The 18,764-nt window shown below is 31.9% G+C and overlaps 2 protein-coding genes across 5 annotated transcripts in view; one reads left to right on the top strand and one right to left on the bottom strand.

Moving 5' to 3' along the window:
• GTPBP1 (GTP-binding protein 1) overlaps nucleotides 1-997 on the bottom strand; it is a 55,882-nt gene extending 54,885 nt beyond the window's left edge. Inside the window, exon 1 of one of the 3 annotated variants that reach the window (XM_035368616.2) lies at nucleotides 851-997. The gene's annotated coding sequence lies outside the window, so the exon portion shown is untranslated. Of the gene's footprint in view, nucleotides 1-480; nucleotides 760-850 lie in introns of those variants that run through there. The other 2 variants (XM_035368633.2, XM_035368624.2) reach the window with 2 other exon arrangements.
• A 244-nt stretch (nucleotides 998-1,241) lies between these two features.
• The window catches only part of Rint1 (RAD50 interactor 1), a 61,470-nt gene continuing 43,947 nt past the window's right edge, over nucleotides 1,242-18,764 (top strand). The window contains exons 1-4 of one of the 2 annotated variants that reach the window (XM_035368646.2): nucleotides 1,247-1,644; nucleotides 4,810-4,889; nucleotides 11,569-11,807; nucleotides 15,904-16,077. In XM_035368646.2, coding sequence (XP_035224537.1) covers nucleotides 15,911-16,077 — 167 coding nt within the window. In that variant the 5' untranslated portion in view covers nucleotides 1,247-1,644; nucleotides 4,810-4,889; nucleotides 11,569-11,807; nucleotides 15,904-15,910. Of the gene's footprint in view, nucleotides 1,645-4,809; nucleotides 4,890-11,568; nucleotides 11,808-15,903; nucleotides 16,078-18,764 lie in introns of both variants that reach the window. The other variant, XM_035368642.2, reaches the window with a different exon arrangement.

The following is an 18,764-nucleotide window of genomic DNA, read 5'->3' on the forward strand; positions in this document are numbered from 1 at the left end:
ATGCAGTACAAATTAAAAACTATATGTTATAAATATATTAGAACACTTCTTTTATAGTCATAGCTACCTACACATTTTTGATAATTCAAGTATGTGAAAACTGTATTTCATATAAAAATATTTCTGCATTAACATTCAAAATTTTCTTTGAGATATATTTTTATCATACAACAATTTGAAAATGTAAACATACAATTTTGTTTTCATAATTATATTTTGCTTTAAAAATAATTTAATATAAATTCATTTAAGACTATGCAGAGATAACATGGCAAATTTCTATTCATACTAATGCAAGTTCTGATATGTTCCTTTTCAGATCGAACACGTACATAACTCTTTGTCATTATAAATCCACTTGCATTAAATGACAGACAAACATTACAAATAAGAAATCTGTTTTCACAGTAATCACAGCTCTCTAAACTTATTTGGTTAAGATATAAAAAAGTACTAGAAAATAATAGTAGAAATGCCAACCATATAATATTAAAGTAATCCAAAAATCTAGCAAAACATTGGCCAAGTCTGAAAAACAACTGAACAGAAAAACCCTCACTATGAGAAGTTTAAAATAGTATTAGAAACTGTCACTGATATTTACATCAGGCGGCTTATGAATTTCATCATTCTTTTGTGTTATTGATGATATTCTGGTATTGCACAACGCTGAGTACGCGAAATTTATGAAAGAAATTTGAATGTTACATAAGAACTGATAATAAACGAAGGAAATAAACAGAGGGTAGTTGACTGAAAACAATCGTGGAAAAGGGCTTCCTTAATGGTTTATTAATATATCATAAAAATGGTATGAATTGCATGCGAACATAAACAAAAGTCATATCACCTGTGCTAGTAAACAACAGGTACAATTCTGAAAAACGAAACTGATTATATTTAGAATTACACGACACGTCACGTGACAACAACAAAAAATGAAACATTGCTTTATCCTTTAGACCAAGCTTTGCACTTCCCCTTCTGCTTAAAAAGAATACTATTATGTGGCTTACCGATAATAACATATAAAAATTTTGAAAACATAAAGCTCCTTCCTCTCATTATAAGCAATATTTGTAATCATCTTGAAATTTTAAAACTGATTATTTTCTAAATTACTGTTTTTATTTTAATGGATTTTTTTTAATTATATGAACTAGAAGAAACATCAAATATAATCATTGAATTCACCTTCCAGACCTTTAAAACAGAACGATTTATTCAAATAATCCTATTTTCCGAAGAAATATTTAGTATTTAATAATAAAAGCTAAGAAATGAAGAAGAATGTGAAAAGAAGAGATATGAGTAGTTTCAGTTTTATAAGACTGATGTTTAATCAAAGAATATGTATTCCTCACGAAATGGCGTTTGCCAAAGTCCTCATCATCTTTCTTCTTGTCTAAAAGGCAAGATTGATACTGATACTGATAATATGTATTGTACAAGGAGGTTAGGTTTTGTATGTACATAGACTTTCTTTGGTTTAACCGTGCACTATTTCATGAAGTAAACATGGATTTCAATGTGGATGTTGCTGAGTTTTTTAATGCAGAACTCGGTGATGAACTTCCATCACTAAGTAAACTACAAGATATTTTGGAAAGAATATCAAATTATGAAAGAGAGCTAGAGAACGAGGTTTAACTTTTTTTTGTGTGTTGGTTAATTATTTTATAAATGCTTTTTTTTTAATTTCTGTTACATTACTTTTCTTGCGTATTGTTAAAATCGTGCGCTTTTCCTCAGTTTAAATCTGCCGTTAGTATTTACATGAATTGTTTAAACTGCAGTGTTAATCTTTTATAAATTTGTGATACATTTGCTTTTATGCTTTACATAGATATTTTAACAAATATTCGGTTAATGTTGTATGTCATCATGGGCTTAGCCAGGATCGGAGCTAGGGGGATGCAAACGATCTTAGACCGAGAAAACGAAACTATGATATGACAGGAATTCGTTAGTGGTAGAGTAAATAAAATTGTTAAGCACTTTAGCCTTTCCTTGATCCTTGATCCACGTGCAAGTGTTTTTCGAACAGATTAAACAAATTATTATCCTTTACAGTGTTCGTTTCTTTAATTATTTAACACTATTTTTTCAAATTTAAAACACCATAATGACTCGAATCAGAAAAGGGTTTGCAAGATTCTTTCCCCTTGTCATTAATCCAAGAAAGGAATCTGAAAGTTGCAAATGTCATCCTGAAAAAGAAGCCTTTTAGTACCCTGGGGGCTAACCTCAGGGTACTAAAAATTATACTTAGACCGGACAAAGAGGAAATGCTTGCTTGCAGGAAACTCTTGGAATTTAAAGAGTAATATAAGAAACAAAGAAAATGTTTCTCTAACTTGTTAGTTGAAATAAAAATAAAGAGTTCTATTCGTTTAGGGGGTTGCAAATCACCTCCCTGCACCCCCTTGGCTATGTCCATGTATGTCATCAGTTTTTTTTTTTTTTTTTTTAAATTTTTTTTTTTAATTAATATGAGTTTATTCTGTTGGTGTTTCATCTTAAATATAAAATGTGTGGTTATTATTAGGTTATTATTATTCCACTATTTAATTTGTATTCCTTCCCATTTAGTAGTTAATCTCAATTCTGTCACAAATAATTTTGCATCATGAATCATGTGCAGGTTTGTATTCATTGTTACATGAATTTATATTAAATAATTTCTAGATTAGTTGGCATGTATCAGACCTTCCTTGGGCCAGATGAACAAATGGCTGATTAATCAAAAAAACATATAAGTTGTTATGGTCATAAGCCAAAAAGCATATAAATTGATAGGTTATAAATTAGATTTAAAAATATATGTGTATATTGAAGTAAAGTTGGTTGATCTTTACATTATGGTAACTTGGTGTTTTTTTGGCGAAAATTTGGCGACCAACTCTCCTACAGCAACCCTCTATTTTTTTTTTCCCGCCGCCATTTTGTCTTCACGAAGTAAAGACATGTTTCTTTTCTTTTTATCTACTGAACACTTCTTCCAACAATCTACTAGCCGAATTACACTTATGCTAGAAATTTTATCTAACAAAACTGCTTAATCATTCACTGCAAAATTGGGAAAAAGTGCACAATACCATACTCCTTACGCGTTTTTCAAAATAACACATACACATAAACCATGTACACGCAGACTTATTTTTACTTAAAAAAACATCCCAGAATTGCACAAAAATGGCATTGTGCACACTCTTCACTATATCCATGTACACTGCTTTTTTCTCATAAATTAGAAAAATTTCACGAAAATACATGACAATTTTCTCAATCTTTAAACCCGGTAAAAAGAACATATATGAAATTACCTGATCGCGAAAAAGTATTTACCCTTTCCAAATATGAACATTTCCACATATAAAATAAATAAAATATCCAAAAACTTTTACCTCTAAATCATCTATTACATTATACACGTCACCAACGAATTCATACCGCAACCATTACAAATACTTAGTATCAGATATTTAAATTATTTCCATGCACGTTTACTTCAACTAAAACGTATACCAAATTCCTACAAACATAAAATTCACAAAATAACTATCATTTAATTAAAATATAATTAAATTCAAAAACACTACTTAAAATATGAATGAGCACATACATTAAATTAATACATACATAAATACCCATTTCGAATTCACTTTAGTTACGGCCATGGGATCCAAAAATTCACGAACACTGTTTCACACAACACAGAATAAAGCCAAATACAAAGTTTCCAGATTTTTTCTCGATTTCCCCCTTTTTCCGATTAAAGAACCGTAATTCGTCCATTAATATCACATGACATATCCCATGATCTCTCATTTCCCTCACACAAAATAATGCGTAATCGGAACTGAGTACTGCTCACATTATTACCAAAGTGCCAGGTAGTAACCTTTATCGCCTCCAAAATGTCGCCAAACTACCAGTTACCATATTGTAAAGATCAACCGTAAAGTTATTAAACAGTCATATGTTGAAGTAATATAAAAATCTGCTTTTTGTTTATATATATATAGAGAGAGAGTGTTTGTTTTATGTATATATATAGAGAGAGAAAGAGATCAGTAATTGAAAAATATATACTTAAAATTTGTTAATGTCATGTAAATTGCTACAAAATTAATTTGAGTAATATAGAATATAAATCTACCATTGCCTTCTTCATTTTAAGTAGCTCCCACTTTTGGTGGATTTGTATTCTATTTCATTCTATTCTATAAGCATATAAACACACATACAAATATTTTTTGTAACTTCCAGTTTCTCTAAATGTCATACATTTTCCAAGAACATTTAGACCATTTTGTATGCAGTTTGCAGGTTCTTCATTATAATTCTTCATTTTATGTTCTTATTCAACTTCATCATTTCAGCTTAACTAAAAGTACAAGGAGAGCTATTGAAAGAAAAAGAGGCATATGAAGCAACTAATAATTATCCTTATTGAAATTATTTGTACCAACAATTTCAAAAATTTATTTACAGACTGTGATTGATTAAATTTTAAATATATTGCAAAGTTTTTTTTTTATATAAAATATCATAAACTTTGAATGTTAGATTGGATATGGCTGTAAAATCAGCCATTTAAACTGCGACATATGCTCGGTGTAAACTAAATCTAAACGTGACATTAACATATTTATGTGTCTAACTGATGAACTCTTCATAAAGATATACAATTCTAGTGTCCTGCAAATTAAAGAATATAAGATAATAAGAGCTTGATAAACACTATAATTGTAATCCTTTTATTATTCATGTTATTTCTTTCTACAAAATTTAAACGTTTTTTAGTCTGCTGTGCAGTGAAGTTCAACCAATTAAGATTGATCCCAAATGAATCCTAGATAGCTTTGTAATCCATCTATCTACCAGTAAGTGTCTACTAATAAATCATTGCTATATGTTTTAACATAAAATAGTGATTGGAGATTCATAATTTGCTTTTGAATCGTAAATAAGCCATAATTGAGACATTTTCATAGTAGCAGTAAAAAATGTTTAGATTTACTTTTGTAATCCAAAGTTAATGTTGTAAACACAAAATGGGATAGCTCGAAAAATAATTGTCTTCTTTTAATGAAATTTTATTCACAAATCCCAGTGCTGTGATACTTCTGATAATATCGCAACAAAATAATTAAGGTAATGTTTTGCAATATGCAGATGAAACCAAAAATGGCCAAAACTTAACACCTCATATTTCCAAAATGGTCTGCCTGATAAACAGTGTGGCCGTCTTGCACAGCTTTGTTTGTAAATTAGCTTTCCTCGTATTGTAAATGAGCTTTGATGTTGTAGCAACAAATCCTATTCTTCTAAAAGTGAGGGTCATAATGCATTTAAGATCCTGGAAATGTGTTGATGTTATGCAAAGACACTCTCTAGACCATCCGAAATATGTTTCCCAAAATTTAGGTCTGGTAGTGTCACTGACCACACTGTATGATTTCCTCACACAAAGATTGCACTTAGACCAGAGAGGTCAATTTCCTTTATATTGGAGAGATGATAGTGGGCCCCAGGCTCTTTCCATTTTAAGACTTTTAAAATCATTCTATGTACTGAATCTCCACTTTCTCCAAAGATAACAGGGTTCCAGTTTTGTTGCATCCAAGGATGGTATGCCTGGCTTTGTAAAAGATAGACTGCCTGCTGGATCTTTTGAGGGTTATGCTTAGTGCTGATTATCAGATACAAAAGAACTTCTTTACTAAGTATCTGTATATGGCAGTAGTGCCCAACCTTTAATTCGATGCAAGACAATTTAGAATTTCAAAAAATTTGGTGAGCCACAATTATATGTTGCACTTTTAATATTTCAATTATAAATGTTCATAATGCATAAACTGTGAAAATATGTGGTATAAAATGTCAAAGAAAAAGTGTAATTATTTACTCTTTTTATTAATATTTATAAATTTTCGATAAGAGGAAAATTAAATGTGGAAACAGCATATCTTAACATGAAATCTAGCAGTAAACATCTTCTGTGAGTTTACTGTACTCAGATAATACCACAGTATGACTAAATTCATGCAGTCATTAGGATGTTCATTTGTTATTCTGGATTTGAACTTTGATTTTTACTAGTTCACTGTTGAAAACTCGCAACAGTAAGTTAATTTAAAGCAGGAATTTAAACTTTGAGAAGCTTCTTTTAAGAGTAAGTATTTTTTCTTATCTCTAAGAATCCAAAAATCTATTTGTGATATTCTTGTTTTTAATTGTAGATCAGACAGAAAGTCAGTTATTTCCAATTCTAGATCAGTAAAATTTGTATTTAATGCGTTTGCAATGTGTTGGGACAAAGGTACTCTTAAAGATCAGTGAATAAACATTTCAGGCATAGCTTCTCTTCTGTGAGTGATGAAATTTCTGGATGATTTTACATCTTAGATAACTGGCAAAATTTCATTCCTATTTTTAGCTTCTTGAAATAAAACCTCCAATGCAGCAAGCATTACTTAGAAAGTAAAGTACAGTTCAATTTGAAGCAACCCACCATGACGTGAATAATGATGTGTGGAATATTGAGAGCAATGTTGCCTTGCAATGTCAGCCCGAAGTCACATGAAAAAGATCTGTCATCAGGGGCTTTGATCGGCTACACTTTTGAGTGTATGACGTAACTGAAATTCGACTTTTTATTTATCAGATATAGTGTTTAAAGTCAATATTTTAAGTTTCCTAGGTTGTTTAATTGTTTCCTTCCGAGTGATGAAATTGCTAAGTTCAGTTGAAAACAATTTAAATCTTGTTAGAAAAATTAAGTATCTTTTTTTGCATAATGAAGCTTGGGAATCTCAATCAAACAGGCACGACCAAAAGGTGTAAAACTGACAAGACAAGAATTAACTGTAGGTCTTAGTTCCTTAGCAATTTCAGCTACTGTACCTTTCATTTTCGGAAAATGATCACGCTGCAAGAAATCACCTAATAGGTAAAACTGATTTTGCCAGAAATTAAAAAAGGCTCAAGAATATTAGCTTCAGTCCAAGGAAAGTAGGTCTGTGTCTTTTCACAAAAAGGGGTTGTTGTAAAAAAATTAATGTATTTGTGTATGTTGATGATGATATTCTGAGTTCTAAAGAAGAAGCACTAATTCTTCAAGTAATCAATGATTTCAAGAAACACTATCAAATAACACATTTAGGTGAAGCAGAATATTTCTTAGGCTCAATTTGAAGAAGCAAAATGTAGTACTACAGTACAAAGTCTTTAATCCAGAATGATCTATAATCCGGACCTCATAACTACAAACTTTCTGCGCATGCGTAGCATTTATGCATGTGCATAATACCTTTACGCATGCGCATATGCATTTAATGTATAACGGACAGCATAAGCTAGGCTAAAATTATCTATTTCAGTTAATGTTGCAGATTGCGTTGTTCCTTAATCTTCTAATTGGATCCGGCTTATTATTTTTTGCAGACTGTTAGAGCAATTTTATAAAAAGTAAGCTTGAACTTTCGATTATATCAAAAAGAGTTTCCGATTCTGGAGCTGCAAAAGGATCTACAAAAGCGAAAGCATGTTTCGATGTCCATCAAACAAAAAGTGGAATTGCTGCAAAAAATGGACAAAGGCATATCCTTTGTTTCTCTAAGAATTCCGAAATCAGTTTCTCAATTTCACGCTGCTCTGCGGGGAGGGGGGGGGGACATCACAGCGAGCAATGAACTGGAAGTTGATCTTGTTTGGCTTTAAGTTTTCCTTATGCAAATTTTGATCGGAGGTCAATCGGCGGTAAGCTAATGTGGTTGCTGATGACGTCAAGATCGGCAGGTTGGCCGAGTATTATATATATGTATGCCGGTATCGGCGAATGTTGTGTTATTATGAGTTAGCATAATGCTAGTTTTCTTTCACTCAATGATTTTAAATGTAAAGGCTACAATGTTAGCTTCTTTTATTTTAATTTAAGGAATAAAGCATGAATTTTATTTAGATTAGTCTTAGCTTTATTGAAGGGAAGCAAAATATGCTTTGCCTTTATCGCCACTGCCAACAGATCTGTCAACACTATCCTTATCTTCAGGGCAGATGTTTTTATTTTATTTGGCTTATAATTCCTTACTAAATGTAGTATTTCATCTCTATGTACTCCGTCTTTGATACGATTTAAATCAAATTCCTCGTCATTATAAATATCACGAATACACATCAAATATTTTCTGGTTGCAATTTTCTAATTTTGACTATGCATAATGTATGCTTTACGCATGCGTGCGTTGAATGCGTTGAATGAAATGTTTAATAAAGTAAACAAATAAATATAAAACTTTTTTTGTTAATTTTGATACCCTTTAGATCATAATTGCTCTTTATTTCAGAAAAAACGGTTTCATATTTTTAATTTTATAATTTCTGCATGCCATCTTAACAGATTTAAATTGATGATCTATAATCTGGAATCGCCTCCGGAAATCTATAATCCGGAAGTCTCGACGAGTCCAGATTAAAGACTTTGTACTGTAGTACATCACTAGAAACAAGTTATTATAATCTAAGAAAAGAGGAAAATTTTCTACTTTCAAGTGATAAATGTCAAAATATTGGAATTCTTTTGTATGTATCATCTATCACAAGATTAGACATCACAGTTTCAACTAACATGCTTAACAGAAGATGTAATAACCAATGTCAAAAAAGAGTTGAATGCTGTAAATAGAATCATTAAATATATAAACACAATAAAAAATCCTTCTCTATATATTTCATTGAATGTAGAGCCAAATATTGTAGTCTACTTAAATGCTGATTGGGTACAAGATATTCAATAGTCTACTTAAATGCTGATTGGGTACAAGATATTCAGTAGTCTACTTAAATGCTGATTGGGTACAAGATATTTAATAGGCTACTTAAATAAAAATATTCAAGACTTACAAGATATTCAAGACAGAAAATCGACATCAGGAGTGTAATTTTATTAGATAGCAGTTGTATTTTGCAGCTTCAAGGAAAAAAAAAAAAAGACCAATATCTCTCGTTCTACTGGGCCGATTGACAAAATTCAACTTGCGTTTTTCATGTCTCGAAAGCGCGACTTAGGATATACTATATTAGATTTATACATAGCATTGCTCTAACATAAGTATTCTGACACAAAATCGTACTTTTTCTAAATAACATAATTTTTTTTTTCCATATTTCGATTCTATGACTCAAATTATGCCTAGATATTAAATTTTGTAAAATTTGGTGCGGAATTTACGGAGAAATTAAAAAATTTATCTTGCCGAAATTTTTTCAGTTTGGCCAAGAATAATTCACTTGGCGAACTTCTTAATCTATGGCAACCAATTTTCCTTTCGCTTCCATAATGCCGGAGCAGAAAAAAGGCACCTTGTTCCTACCTTTTCACATTGTGTATGAGCGAAAAAAAAGTCACATTTCTTCTTCCAAATAATTTTAGCAAAGTGTTTAAAACCACATCTGATTTTTTATCGCTTTCAACAAATATGCCAAATTTCAAAATGTGCCAATATATAAATTCACGTGTATCTTGAAAAATTTTGAATAAAAAAATTGTAATTTTTTGCAGGTATGCTTAGAAATACGCCTACTTTAAGATGATGGTAAAAATTTTATAGATTATAATTCAAATTTTTTTTGAAAAATTTATAAAAATTATTTAAAAATACAAATTTTAAAAATAAATCATAAAAAATGGGTGAATTTTATTTGGAAAGAACTTTCGAAATGTGAAAGGAAGAATCAAATAAGGTTAATAAAAAAAGAGAGATTAATAAATATATACCAAACTCAATTAACATTGAGGAGCTAAAATTTTAAGAGCTAATTTTTTAAAAACTACTCGTGCAAGTTTTACAAAACTTGTCAGTTTGGCATAATTTGAGTCGTAGAGTCAAATTATGGGAAAAAAATTGGCATGTCATTTCAGAAAATGTCCAATTTTATGTCAAAATACCTATATATAAATCTAATACATATCCTAAGTCACGCTTTCGAGACATGAAAAACGCAAGTTGAATTTTGTCAATCGGCCCAGTAGAATGGGAGATATAGAACTGTCCCTTTTTTTTTGCACAGTGTATATGTCGGGTAGATATACAAATGATTAGAAATGCAGCGTGATTGTGCATTGCATAATACCACTAGAGGGCATTGAACTTTGTTCTTCTTGGAATATAAAACAGGTAAGCAGAGCTTGCTTGAGTGTACTTAATCTTTTGCCAAAGAAACGCTGAGGTGGGCACGCCGTTACTCTGCCATCGAAGCCAATATCAGCAACTGTCAGAGTACGAGAGGGGAAGAATTATCAGGATAATGGAACCTGGGTGGTCATCTCGGTAGTAGCCATTCTGATTTCAGTCTGACAATCAGACTCATCAGGTAGGCCATTCTGATTTTACTGTGAGGAGTTGTTGGAACCAGTGGACAGAAGAGACATCATTTGTACGGTGACCAGCCTCAGGACGTCCTTGACAGACCAGTTGTTGAAATGACCGTCACAGCATGCGACATGCACGTGTACAGCCAACTGCTTCATTAGCCACTATCCAGACACAGGCAGCAGCTTCATTACAGGCCTGTGTGTCTTTCCGAGCCATTGCAAGGTGCCGGGGTGAAGGACATCTGGTATCGCAGTGCCCATTACGTGTGCTACCAATGACACCCACTCACCGACACCTATGTTTGGAGTGGTGTCGCACATGACAGGATTGGACTTTCACGGAATGGAACCAGGTCATCTTCAGCGATGAATCTAGATTCAATTTGACCAGTGATGACCATCGTGTTCATGTGTGAAGTCCCTGTGGTGAACGCCTCAATCCTGCCTTCGCTTTACAGCGACAAACCGTACCCACATTTGATGTGATGGTATGGGGTGCCATTGCTTACGATACACGGTGACCCCTTATATTGATTACATGGCACTATTACAGGCCAGCTGTACGTCCATGACGTCCTTCAGCCACATGTGTTGACACTTGTGGCAGGGCTCTCAGCAGCCTGTTTTCAACAAGACGATGCTTGGCCTCACACAGTGTGGATCTCACAAGACTGCCTCCACCACATTAACATCCTTACCTGGCCTGCTCAATTCCCAGATTTGTCACCAATCGAGCATATCTGGGATCATTTGGGACAACAAGTTGGACAGCCTACGAGATTGGCCAAACTAGAGTGCGTTTACAGCAACTGTTGAACGAGATGTCTCAGGACACTATACGGATCTTGTATGCCTCAGTGCTCGCTCATATCGCATCGTGCATTCATGCTGGAAGGGCCCAACAGAGTACTAAAACTTCCGTTCATGTGTACTTTTTTCTGCAATAAATGAACCTTTTTTCTTTGATTTTCTAATCACTTACTTATATCAAAGTAGTACTTACAGATGTAAAATTTCGTTTCATTCTGGCAACTCTTTCTTGGTGCATGAATTTTTATGGCAATGAGTGTGTATTAAATAAAACAGATATTCATATTTTTGTTTATGCACAAGATGTTTCGGTATGAAATATTTACTGAATGTTCGGGTTTGCTTCAGAGTTAACTGATTTTTCGTTGCCCTTTCAGATCAATCCACGTAATCTGGATCCCAGCCATCTGCCTTCCTTTACTGAGAATGCAGGCAAAGCTTTGGAGCAAATCAGTGAATTAACAGAGCAATGTGAACAACTTCACGCATCTGCTGAAGCTGAATTAGTGCAACTAGAGCCAATTAAACAACATTTTGCCTTACGAGTAAAGGAATTACAAGAAATTCAATGTCTTTATAATTATCTTCAGTGGATTTTAAAAATTGAAGATGAAAAGTTAGTGTATTTTGAGTAAATGTTTATTAATTCGTTTTGTGAGAGGTTGTTTGTTTTCATATGACTTTATGACTTTTTATTAGTTTTTATCGTTTGGAAGTATTTAAATGTGTCAGCCATTTTGAAATGCAGAATATATTAAGATGCAGTTAAGATAATGAATTGAGTCAGTGTCCTTGCATAAATAATGTTTAAATGTTAATTTTTTAAGGTATGTATTTATTTTTTATCATTTTATAACTGTGCTTTTTTAAACTTGTGCTTCCAAATGTAACATATACACTGAAAATCGTTTAAAACGAAACTGAGAGGACTGAAATATTTTTCATGTTAAAAGAATTTCTCGTTAAAGGATATTGAAAAAAAAAAAAAAAAAAAAAAAAAAAAAAACAAACATTTATTGAGTTTTTGGAAAATAACTTGGTATTTTTCTTTGCATTGTCTTTTTTAGCATCAAATTGTCAACAAATTATTCGATTTCCATTTTGTTATTCATTTCACCATTTAAGAGGGTGTCGAAATAACTGCATGTACTTTTCATGATGTTCCGGATGACATGGGAACAGGAGCTGCATTATTAATTTCATTTTCATCATCAGAATCTGCATCAATGATATTTTTTTAGCTTTGAACAAACTCCAAAATATCTTTGCCATAATTGGGGCTGTACACACATTATCATCATTTACTGCAACGGATTCTGATGATGATACAGTAGGACAGTCCAATAATACAGAAACTTTCTCAAATAATTTCCTTATGTGTCGGCTCAGTTTCAATGTCCTCCTTCTCCATTTCTTTTAATGCAAGCCAAACTCGCTGACTTTTACACACACTGTGATGTACTCATCACCGAACTCCAAAACCAACTGATGAGAGATGAGATGTTTTTGTGTGGTGTTTGTAGGGGGGGGGGAAGGGTGGAAGTAGCTTAGCTAAACAAAATTGGCTTTTGTCACAGGCTATTCTGAGCGCATTTCAAAACCAAGTTTTCCTCCTTTGTACGAAAATATGAAACCACCTCTCTTTCATTTCACATCCCTCTTAAATCTCGTCTGCGCAGCTGGAGTTTTTCATATTTTGTTCATTCCCAGAAGGGAAATCTTTTCATGTTAAAAGAAAAAAAATGCATGAAAGTACACAGTAGCTTGTTGGGACCATTGTATTATTTCGTTGTTAACCAATATTAAGCATTTTCGAATTAAACATATTCTCTGTATACGGTACAAAGTCTCTAATCTGGACGTCCATTACCCGGAATTATCTATCATCCCAACCTCAAAGCCACAAACTTACACATGCACGTTTGATGCGCACGTCCGCTACGCATGCATGTAAAGCCAGTAAAGCATTTACCCATGCGCGCTTCCGATAGTGAAGAAAGTAACAAAGAACGTTATTGAAAACGAAAAAATTTCGATTGACAAGTTAGTCGGTATTCTCAACACAGCAATTACAGGACTTGAACAGTGGAACTTTGTAACTGAACAAGAAATTATGTCTGTTTATAGAATTAAAGAGAAAGTATTAGCACAAAAATCAAAGCAACTTAAACAACTTACATTGACAGAAATGTTTACAAGTAAACAAATAAATATTAAGCTTTTTTTTTTTTTTTTCTTTTTTGTAAATTTTGATACTCTTTAGATCATAATTGCTCTTTATTTCATAAATTACAGTTTCATATTTTTAATTGTATAACTTTTGCATGTTATCTTACCAGATTTAAATTGATGATCTATAATCTGCAAAAAACCCTAATCCGGAATCGCCGAAGTCCCGACGAGTCCGGGTTATGGACTTTGTACTGTATAATTGTAATTAATGTAATTCATTTTCAAAATAATAATAATTCACATAATTTACACATATTAAAACAGCTTTTTTTTTTTGTAAATTTTGATACCCTTTAGATCATAATTGCTTTTTATTTCAGAAATTACGGTTTCATATTTTTAATTGTATAATTTCTGCATGCCATCTTACCAGATTTAAATTGATGATCTATAATCCGGAAAAAACCCTAATCCGGAATCACCGAAGTCCCGATGAGTCTGGATTACGGACTTTGTACTGTATAACTTAATCATGTAAACCAGTCTCTGCTTGGATCAAAAATAGGTACAAGGTACCTTTTAGTTTATGATGCATCAGTTGCGAAATATGTAGCCAAGCAGCAGATGTGGAAGCCTGTTTATATCGTGTCATGAACAGCTCTGTATCAACATCATTACAAATAAGCAGGAAGAAAAAAACAATGAACATCAGTGAAGAAGTTTTCTCTCCTAGATTATTTTCAGCTGCTTTAATAGATGAATTAGTAGCTGCTGTATATTAGATGCTTTAAATTAGCCACAGATACGTTATTAATCCTAATGCAGGAAGCCGTGTGCAAAATGGCAAAATAAACACTAGCACTGCACTGGCTGCTACCATTTAGATTCCTACTTCATTAAATTCATGCGTTGCATGAAAAGTTGAAATAGTTACTTCCTTGTTTGTGGCTACCTCATTTATTCACCAAAGTTGGAAGATTAGTTGCTAAAATTGGTAAACTTGGATTCAAATTAACTTTCAAATAACTTTTCAAATAACTTTTCGAGAATTAATGGAGTTTGCATAAAGCCAAAGCGTTACATCATGCTTTTCCATTATTGGTGCTAAATCACGCTGTTTGATGGCAGTTTTTGTTTAATTCATAGCCCTATTCATGCTTTACAACAGAGTTCCAAATTTCAAATTTTACGCTAACAAAGAAGTTTCCAAAATTCAGAGATATTCCAGTTACTTGAACTTTCTGGTTAGATGAATGTCGATGGTTGGGCTTTTACAGTACTATTATTAAATATTATCATGTATTTTATCAACTGAAAAAAATGATGACATCTTTAATAGTCCCATTATGGAAGGTATTACTGTTTTTAGTATGAAGGGTTGACTGCCGTGGAGGTCACCGGTGACCGGCACTCGCCATGGGTGCCACCGGTGACACGACCAATAGTAAAATACATAATGAGAGTAAATATATCGATACTGATAAATTTTTAAATAGTACCATTGTTACTATAATGGTTTGAAGAATAATAAATCATAAAAATTTTAATTATAAATTGTAATAATGGTTTACAATACCTTGGGGGTCACGGTGACCCCTACCACGAAAAATTTATTAAGCACGGTTATATAACTCGCATTATCTTCTGTAGATAATATTTCAACATAAGATACATTGCATAATAAAAATTTCAAGTTGGCATCGTGGGCAAACCACATAAAATGCGCGCGGCAGTAAATGTGTTAGTGAAACTGCCTTTGTTCTATAATACCCATTAAACCTTTCTTTTTATTAAACTGAGTAGGGTTAACTTAAATGATAGCAAAACTTAAGTGATACAGGGTTAACTTAAATGATAGCAAAGTATTGATGTAATGCCACTTAGCTTTCTTTTTTGTAAGCTAGTTTTAGTGTAAAATTTTCAGTGTAAATGTCATACTTCAGTAATATTTTAATGGTGTTGTTACCTTTATATGTGTGTTTGTGTCCAAGAGAAGGCTTAAATTCAGCCACAGCTTAGTTCTATTACTTTTCAATCTTTGTGTCAAATTGTAATTCCAGTTAGAGCCCTAAAATGAGTTCTGGTATTTTATTATTTAACTTTGTCATTCATTTAACTTGATTAATTTTTGGGGTTTCTTTGTATTTTAATTGATTTTACTCATTATTTATGATTTTATTTGTTTTAATTCCATTTTCCTTTTCTGGCGGCCTTCCATAAAGCTCTGGTCCTCGTAATTTTAAAAATTATGCCCTCCTCTAAGTAAATGCTATAAAATTAAAATAATGGCATCCTAATTATGTTAATTGGTCTTTTACTAGTCTAAATTCATGCATGAAATAAAGCAATAAATTTAAATCTTAAAGCAAATGCTAAAGTAACTGTAGTTGTATTAATGGCCATAAAAGGGAAAAAATACCTTAATTTTTTTTTTAACAATCCATTATTGACCAGATGTAGCTTCAGTAACTGATTTAGTTCATTTACATTTAATTATATTATTAATATCCTTTTCAAATACTCATCTTCTTTTTCTCTAGCTGTAATATGGAAGAAGCAATGAAAAGTGATCTCGTACATCAGATGATTGAAGTCCACTCAAGATTTAAATCTTATTGGGATGAAATTCATACATCAGATTGCAAAAATCTCATTGATTATGTAAAGAAGACTGTATCATATTGGCATGATATATTGAAAGAAAAATTTTCAAGGTTCTTATGTTTTTCTTCTGTTTTTAATTGTTTCATTGATTGGAGTAAAAATTTAAATTGATTTTATCAAAAATACTATAATAAAACTTTGTGTAGGTAGATAAAGAATTTTGTACTTAGCTATCAACTTTCCTTATTGTGTAAAATTTCAGAATATACAACGTATACTTATGTGTGTTTTCTTCTGGCATACTTTCCATCTTAATTTTTTCAGTACTGAATTACAAATGCCTGGTAATACTATACAACGTATGGATGGCTATCTGAGTATAATATATAAGCAAAACTTTATATAAATAGTATTGAAGGTAATAACTATCAAAAATTTCTTTGAAAACAAAATGTAATATTATTGGTACATATAAATAAGCTTTTTAATCCACTAAGCTCTTCCCTTAACTTCTGCTCTCAGAAATGGTATACACCACACAATTTTGCTAATTTTTGTCTTTTGTTTACTAAATTTGTTACTTCACAGTTAATGAGAAACATCAGTGATAAATGTGTGCAAAGCGCCAAATGTGGTGGCTTATTTATTTCACCTAGTGAGTAGCTGTGCAGTAATGTCATTGTGAATAAGCAGGAATAATGCGCATTGATCCTGTACTTTTTCTCCATAATTTTCAGTTTTTTTCCCCCATTTCTTTTTTTAAGGGGGGAGAATTAATATGATTTACATGATTTGGCAGTTTCAAATGATTAACAGCTCTGATTAAATTATTTTAAGACAATGGTATCTGCCATAATGAAAGACTGTTCCAAAAATCAAGGAATAATTTATATTTTACACTAACTGCCAAATTATTGAATTAGTGCTACAATGAAAATGGTTTACAAATGGATGCTAATTAAGTTAAATGCTTGCTTTCCTGCCAGCTCATTATTTTATTTACTTCTGCGGTTAAAAACTTGCATTGGTAGAATGATGTTAACAGCAGTTAAAAATGAATAGAATTGTTTGCTGGAATAATTACATGCATTCTGTATTTGTATTTTTTTAATGTATTTTGGAAGTATTAAAATTCTGTTCTTTTTTTTGAGGTTCTATACATCATTTTGGTTGCCATTCCTCTTTCTAATTAGGTTCTGTGCCAATATTTACATTTGGGCATCAAGTTGGCATAATATTAACCAAAACGTAAAACATTACTTAATTTTCAAGAAGTTAACAAGATTGAGGAACAGTAACATGCTAGTAAATATAGTATTATATAAATGCATGCTAAAACTCTATGGTTACCTAATTACTTTTTTTTAAGTAGTCACCCTAGAAACCTGAAATTCTAGTCTTTTCTCACCATAATTCACTCTGCATAGACAAATATCTTTTTATGTCGGTCTGCATGCCTGATCACCCTAAAAATCAATACTTCTCCCCCCTAAAATCTGTACTGATCTAAATTTGCTTCCCCCCTTACTTTAAAATTTTACATTGGCATGTTTCTCTGCCAGTTAGATAGGTATATTTTTTCTACTAACATGCTATGATTGCATGGCACACAAATGCATCTTTAGAGGGTTACTCTCCTTCCAAGTAGAAAATCTGTAACCATGGAGAGAATGGTATCGGAAAAGGCCCAAAATCACTAAATGTGAAGCCAGGTATAACGCAATATGGGCATGAACGCTTTAAAATAGTTGTCTGAAAAAATTTCTGAACAGAAGTCACCTCATAAGCAGAGGTATTGTCTTAAAGAAAGAGCACTGCTACAAACTTTTGAAGCTTTTTTCCCCCCTTTAATGGAAGAAATTTTGTTTTAAGAGCATCTCCATAGACTGCAGCAATCATTGTAATGCTTTTGAGAGTGCAATAAGTGAGTATAATATCTGTTATTCTGAAACAGAGCTCTGGGAACCACCTGACATTTCTTTGATATGCTTCTTTAAATGTAGCTGTGCCATTTAATTTGGCTTTAAACAGTATTCTTGGCTCATCCTATGACTTTAATGAAATGAAGCTACTCTTTATACTTCAATCATATATCAACATTGCCTATTGGGGGCTATGCTAAAAACCTTATATTCATCCATCAACATTCCCAGAACCATCTGGAGGAAGCTTCCATCAATTTGAAGTCTTGTGTATGATTGATGTGGTGTGCAGTTTCATGTATGATTGATGTTTGTGACATGATTAGAGTAAAAATTTTATTGAGGGACAGATTTCAATGACTCTTTTATTGAATTTTAGGGAATTTTTTAATATTAAATTTTTTTGCAGATATAGAGTATATTGATGAATTTCACATTTGTTTTATTATTTTTTTAATTACTAGATTCCCCCCCCCTTTTTAAACAAACTTAATGCATCGTTTACTAGGATTTATACAAAAAGTACCTTGAAAAATAATTCTGCTTCAAAATACAAATCTGAAATTTTCTCAAGTTATAACACCTCAGTAGATTTATAGAGTATTTAAAAAGGTTAGTTTCCATAGTTACCTAAAAGAATTATTTTTTGTTTTCAATGCTAACAAATGTTTTCAGTGTAAAATAACTTTTTTTTCTAAATTTGAAAAAATAACAGTTAGTGAAGAAAATTCTTATGTGTATGTGATTTAATTAATCAAGATTTAATTAGAGTATTGATCATAAATGAGTTAAATTAAGTACAGTGAGTTGTTTTTCATATTTGTTTCATCTCGAAGCTGAAATAAATATGCCATATATTTTGAGAAGTATATATA

Source organism: Stegodyphus dumicola, chromosome 7, assembly GCF_044657685.1.
Source record: "Stegodyphus dumicola isolate Sdum_Otavi_A_Nest chromosome 7, ASM4465768v1".
NCBI classification, from domain to species: Eukaryota; Metazoa; Arthropoda; class Arachnida; order Araneae; family Eresidae; genus Stegodyphus; species Stegodyphus dumicola.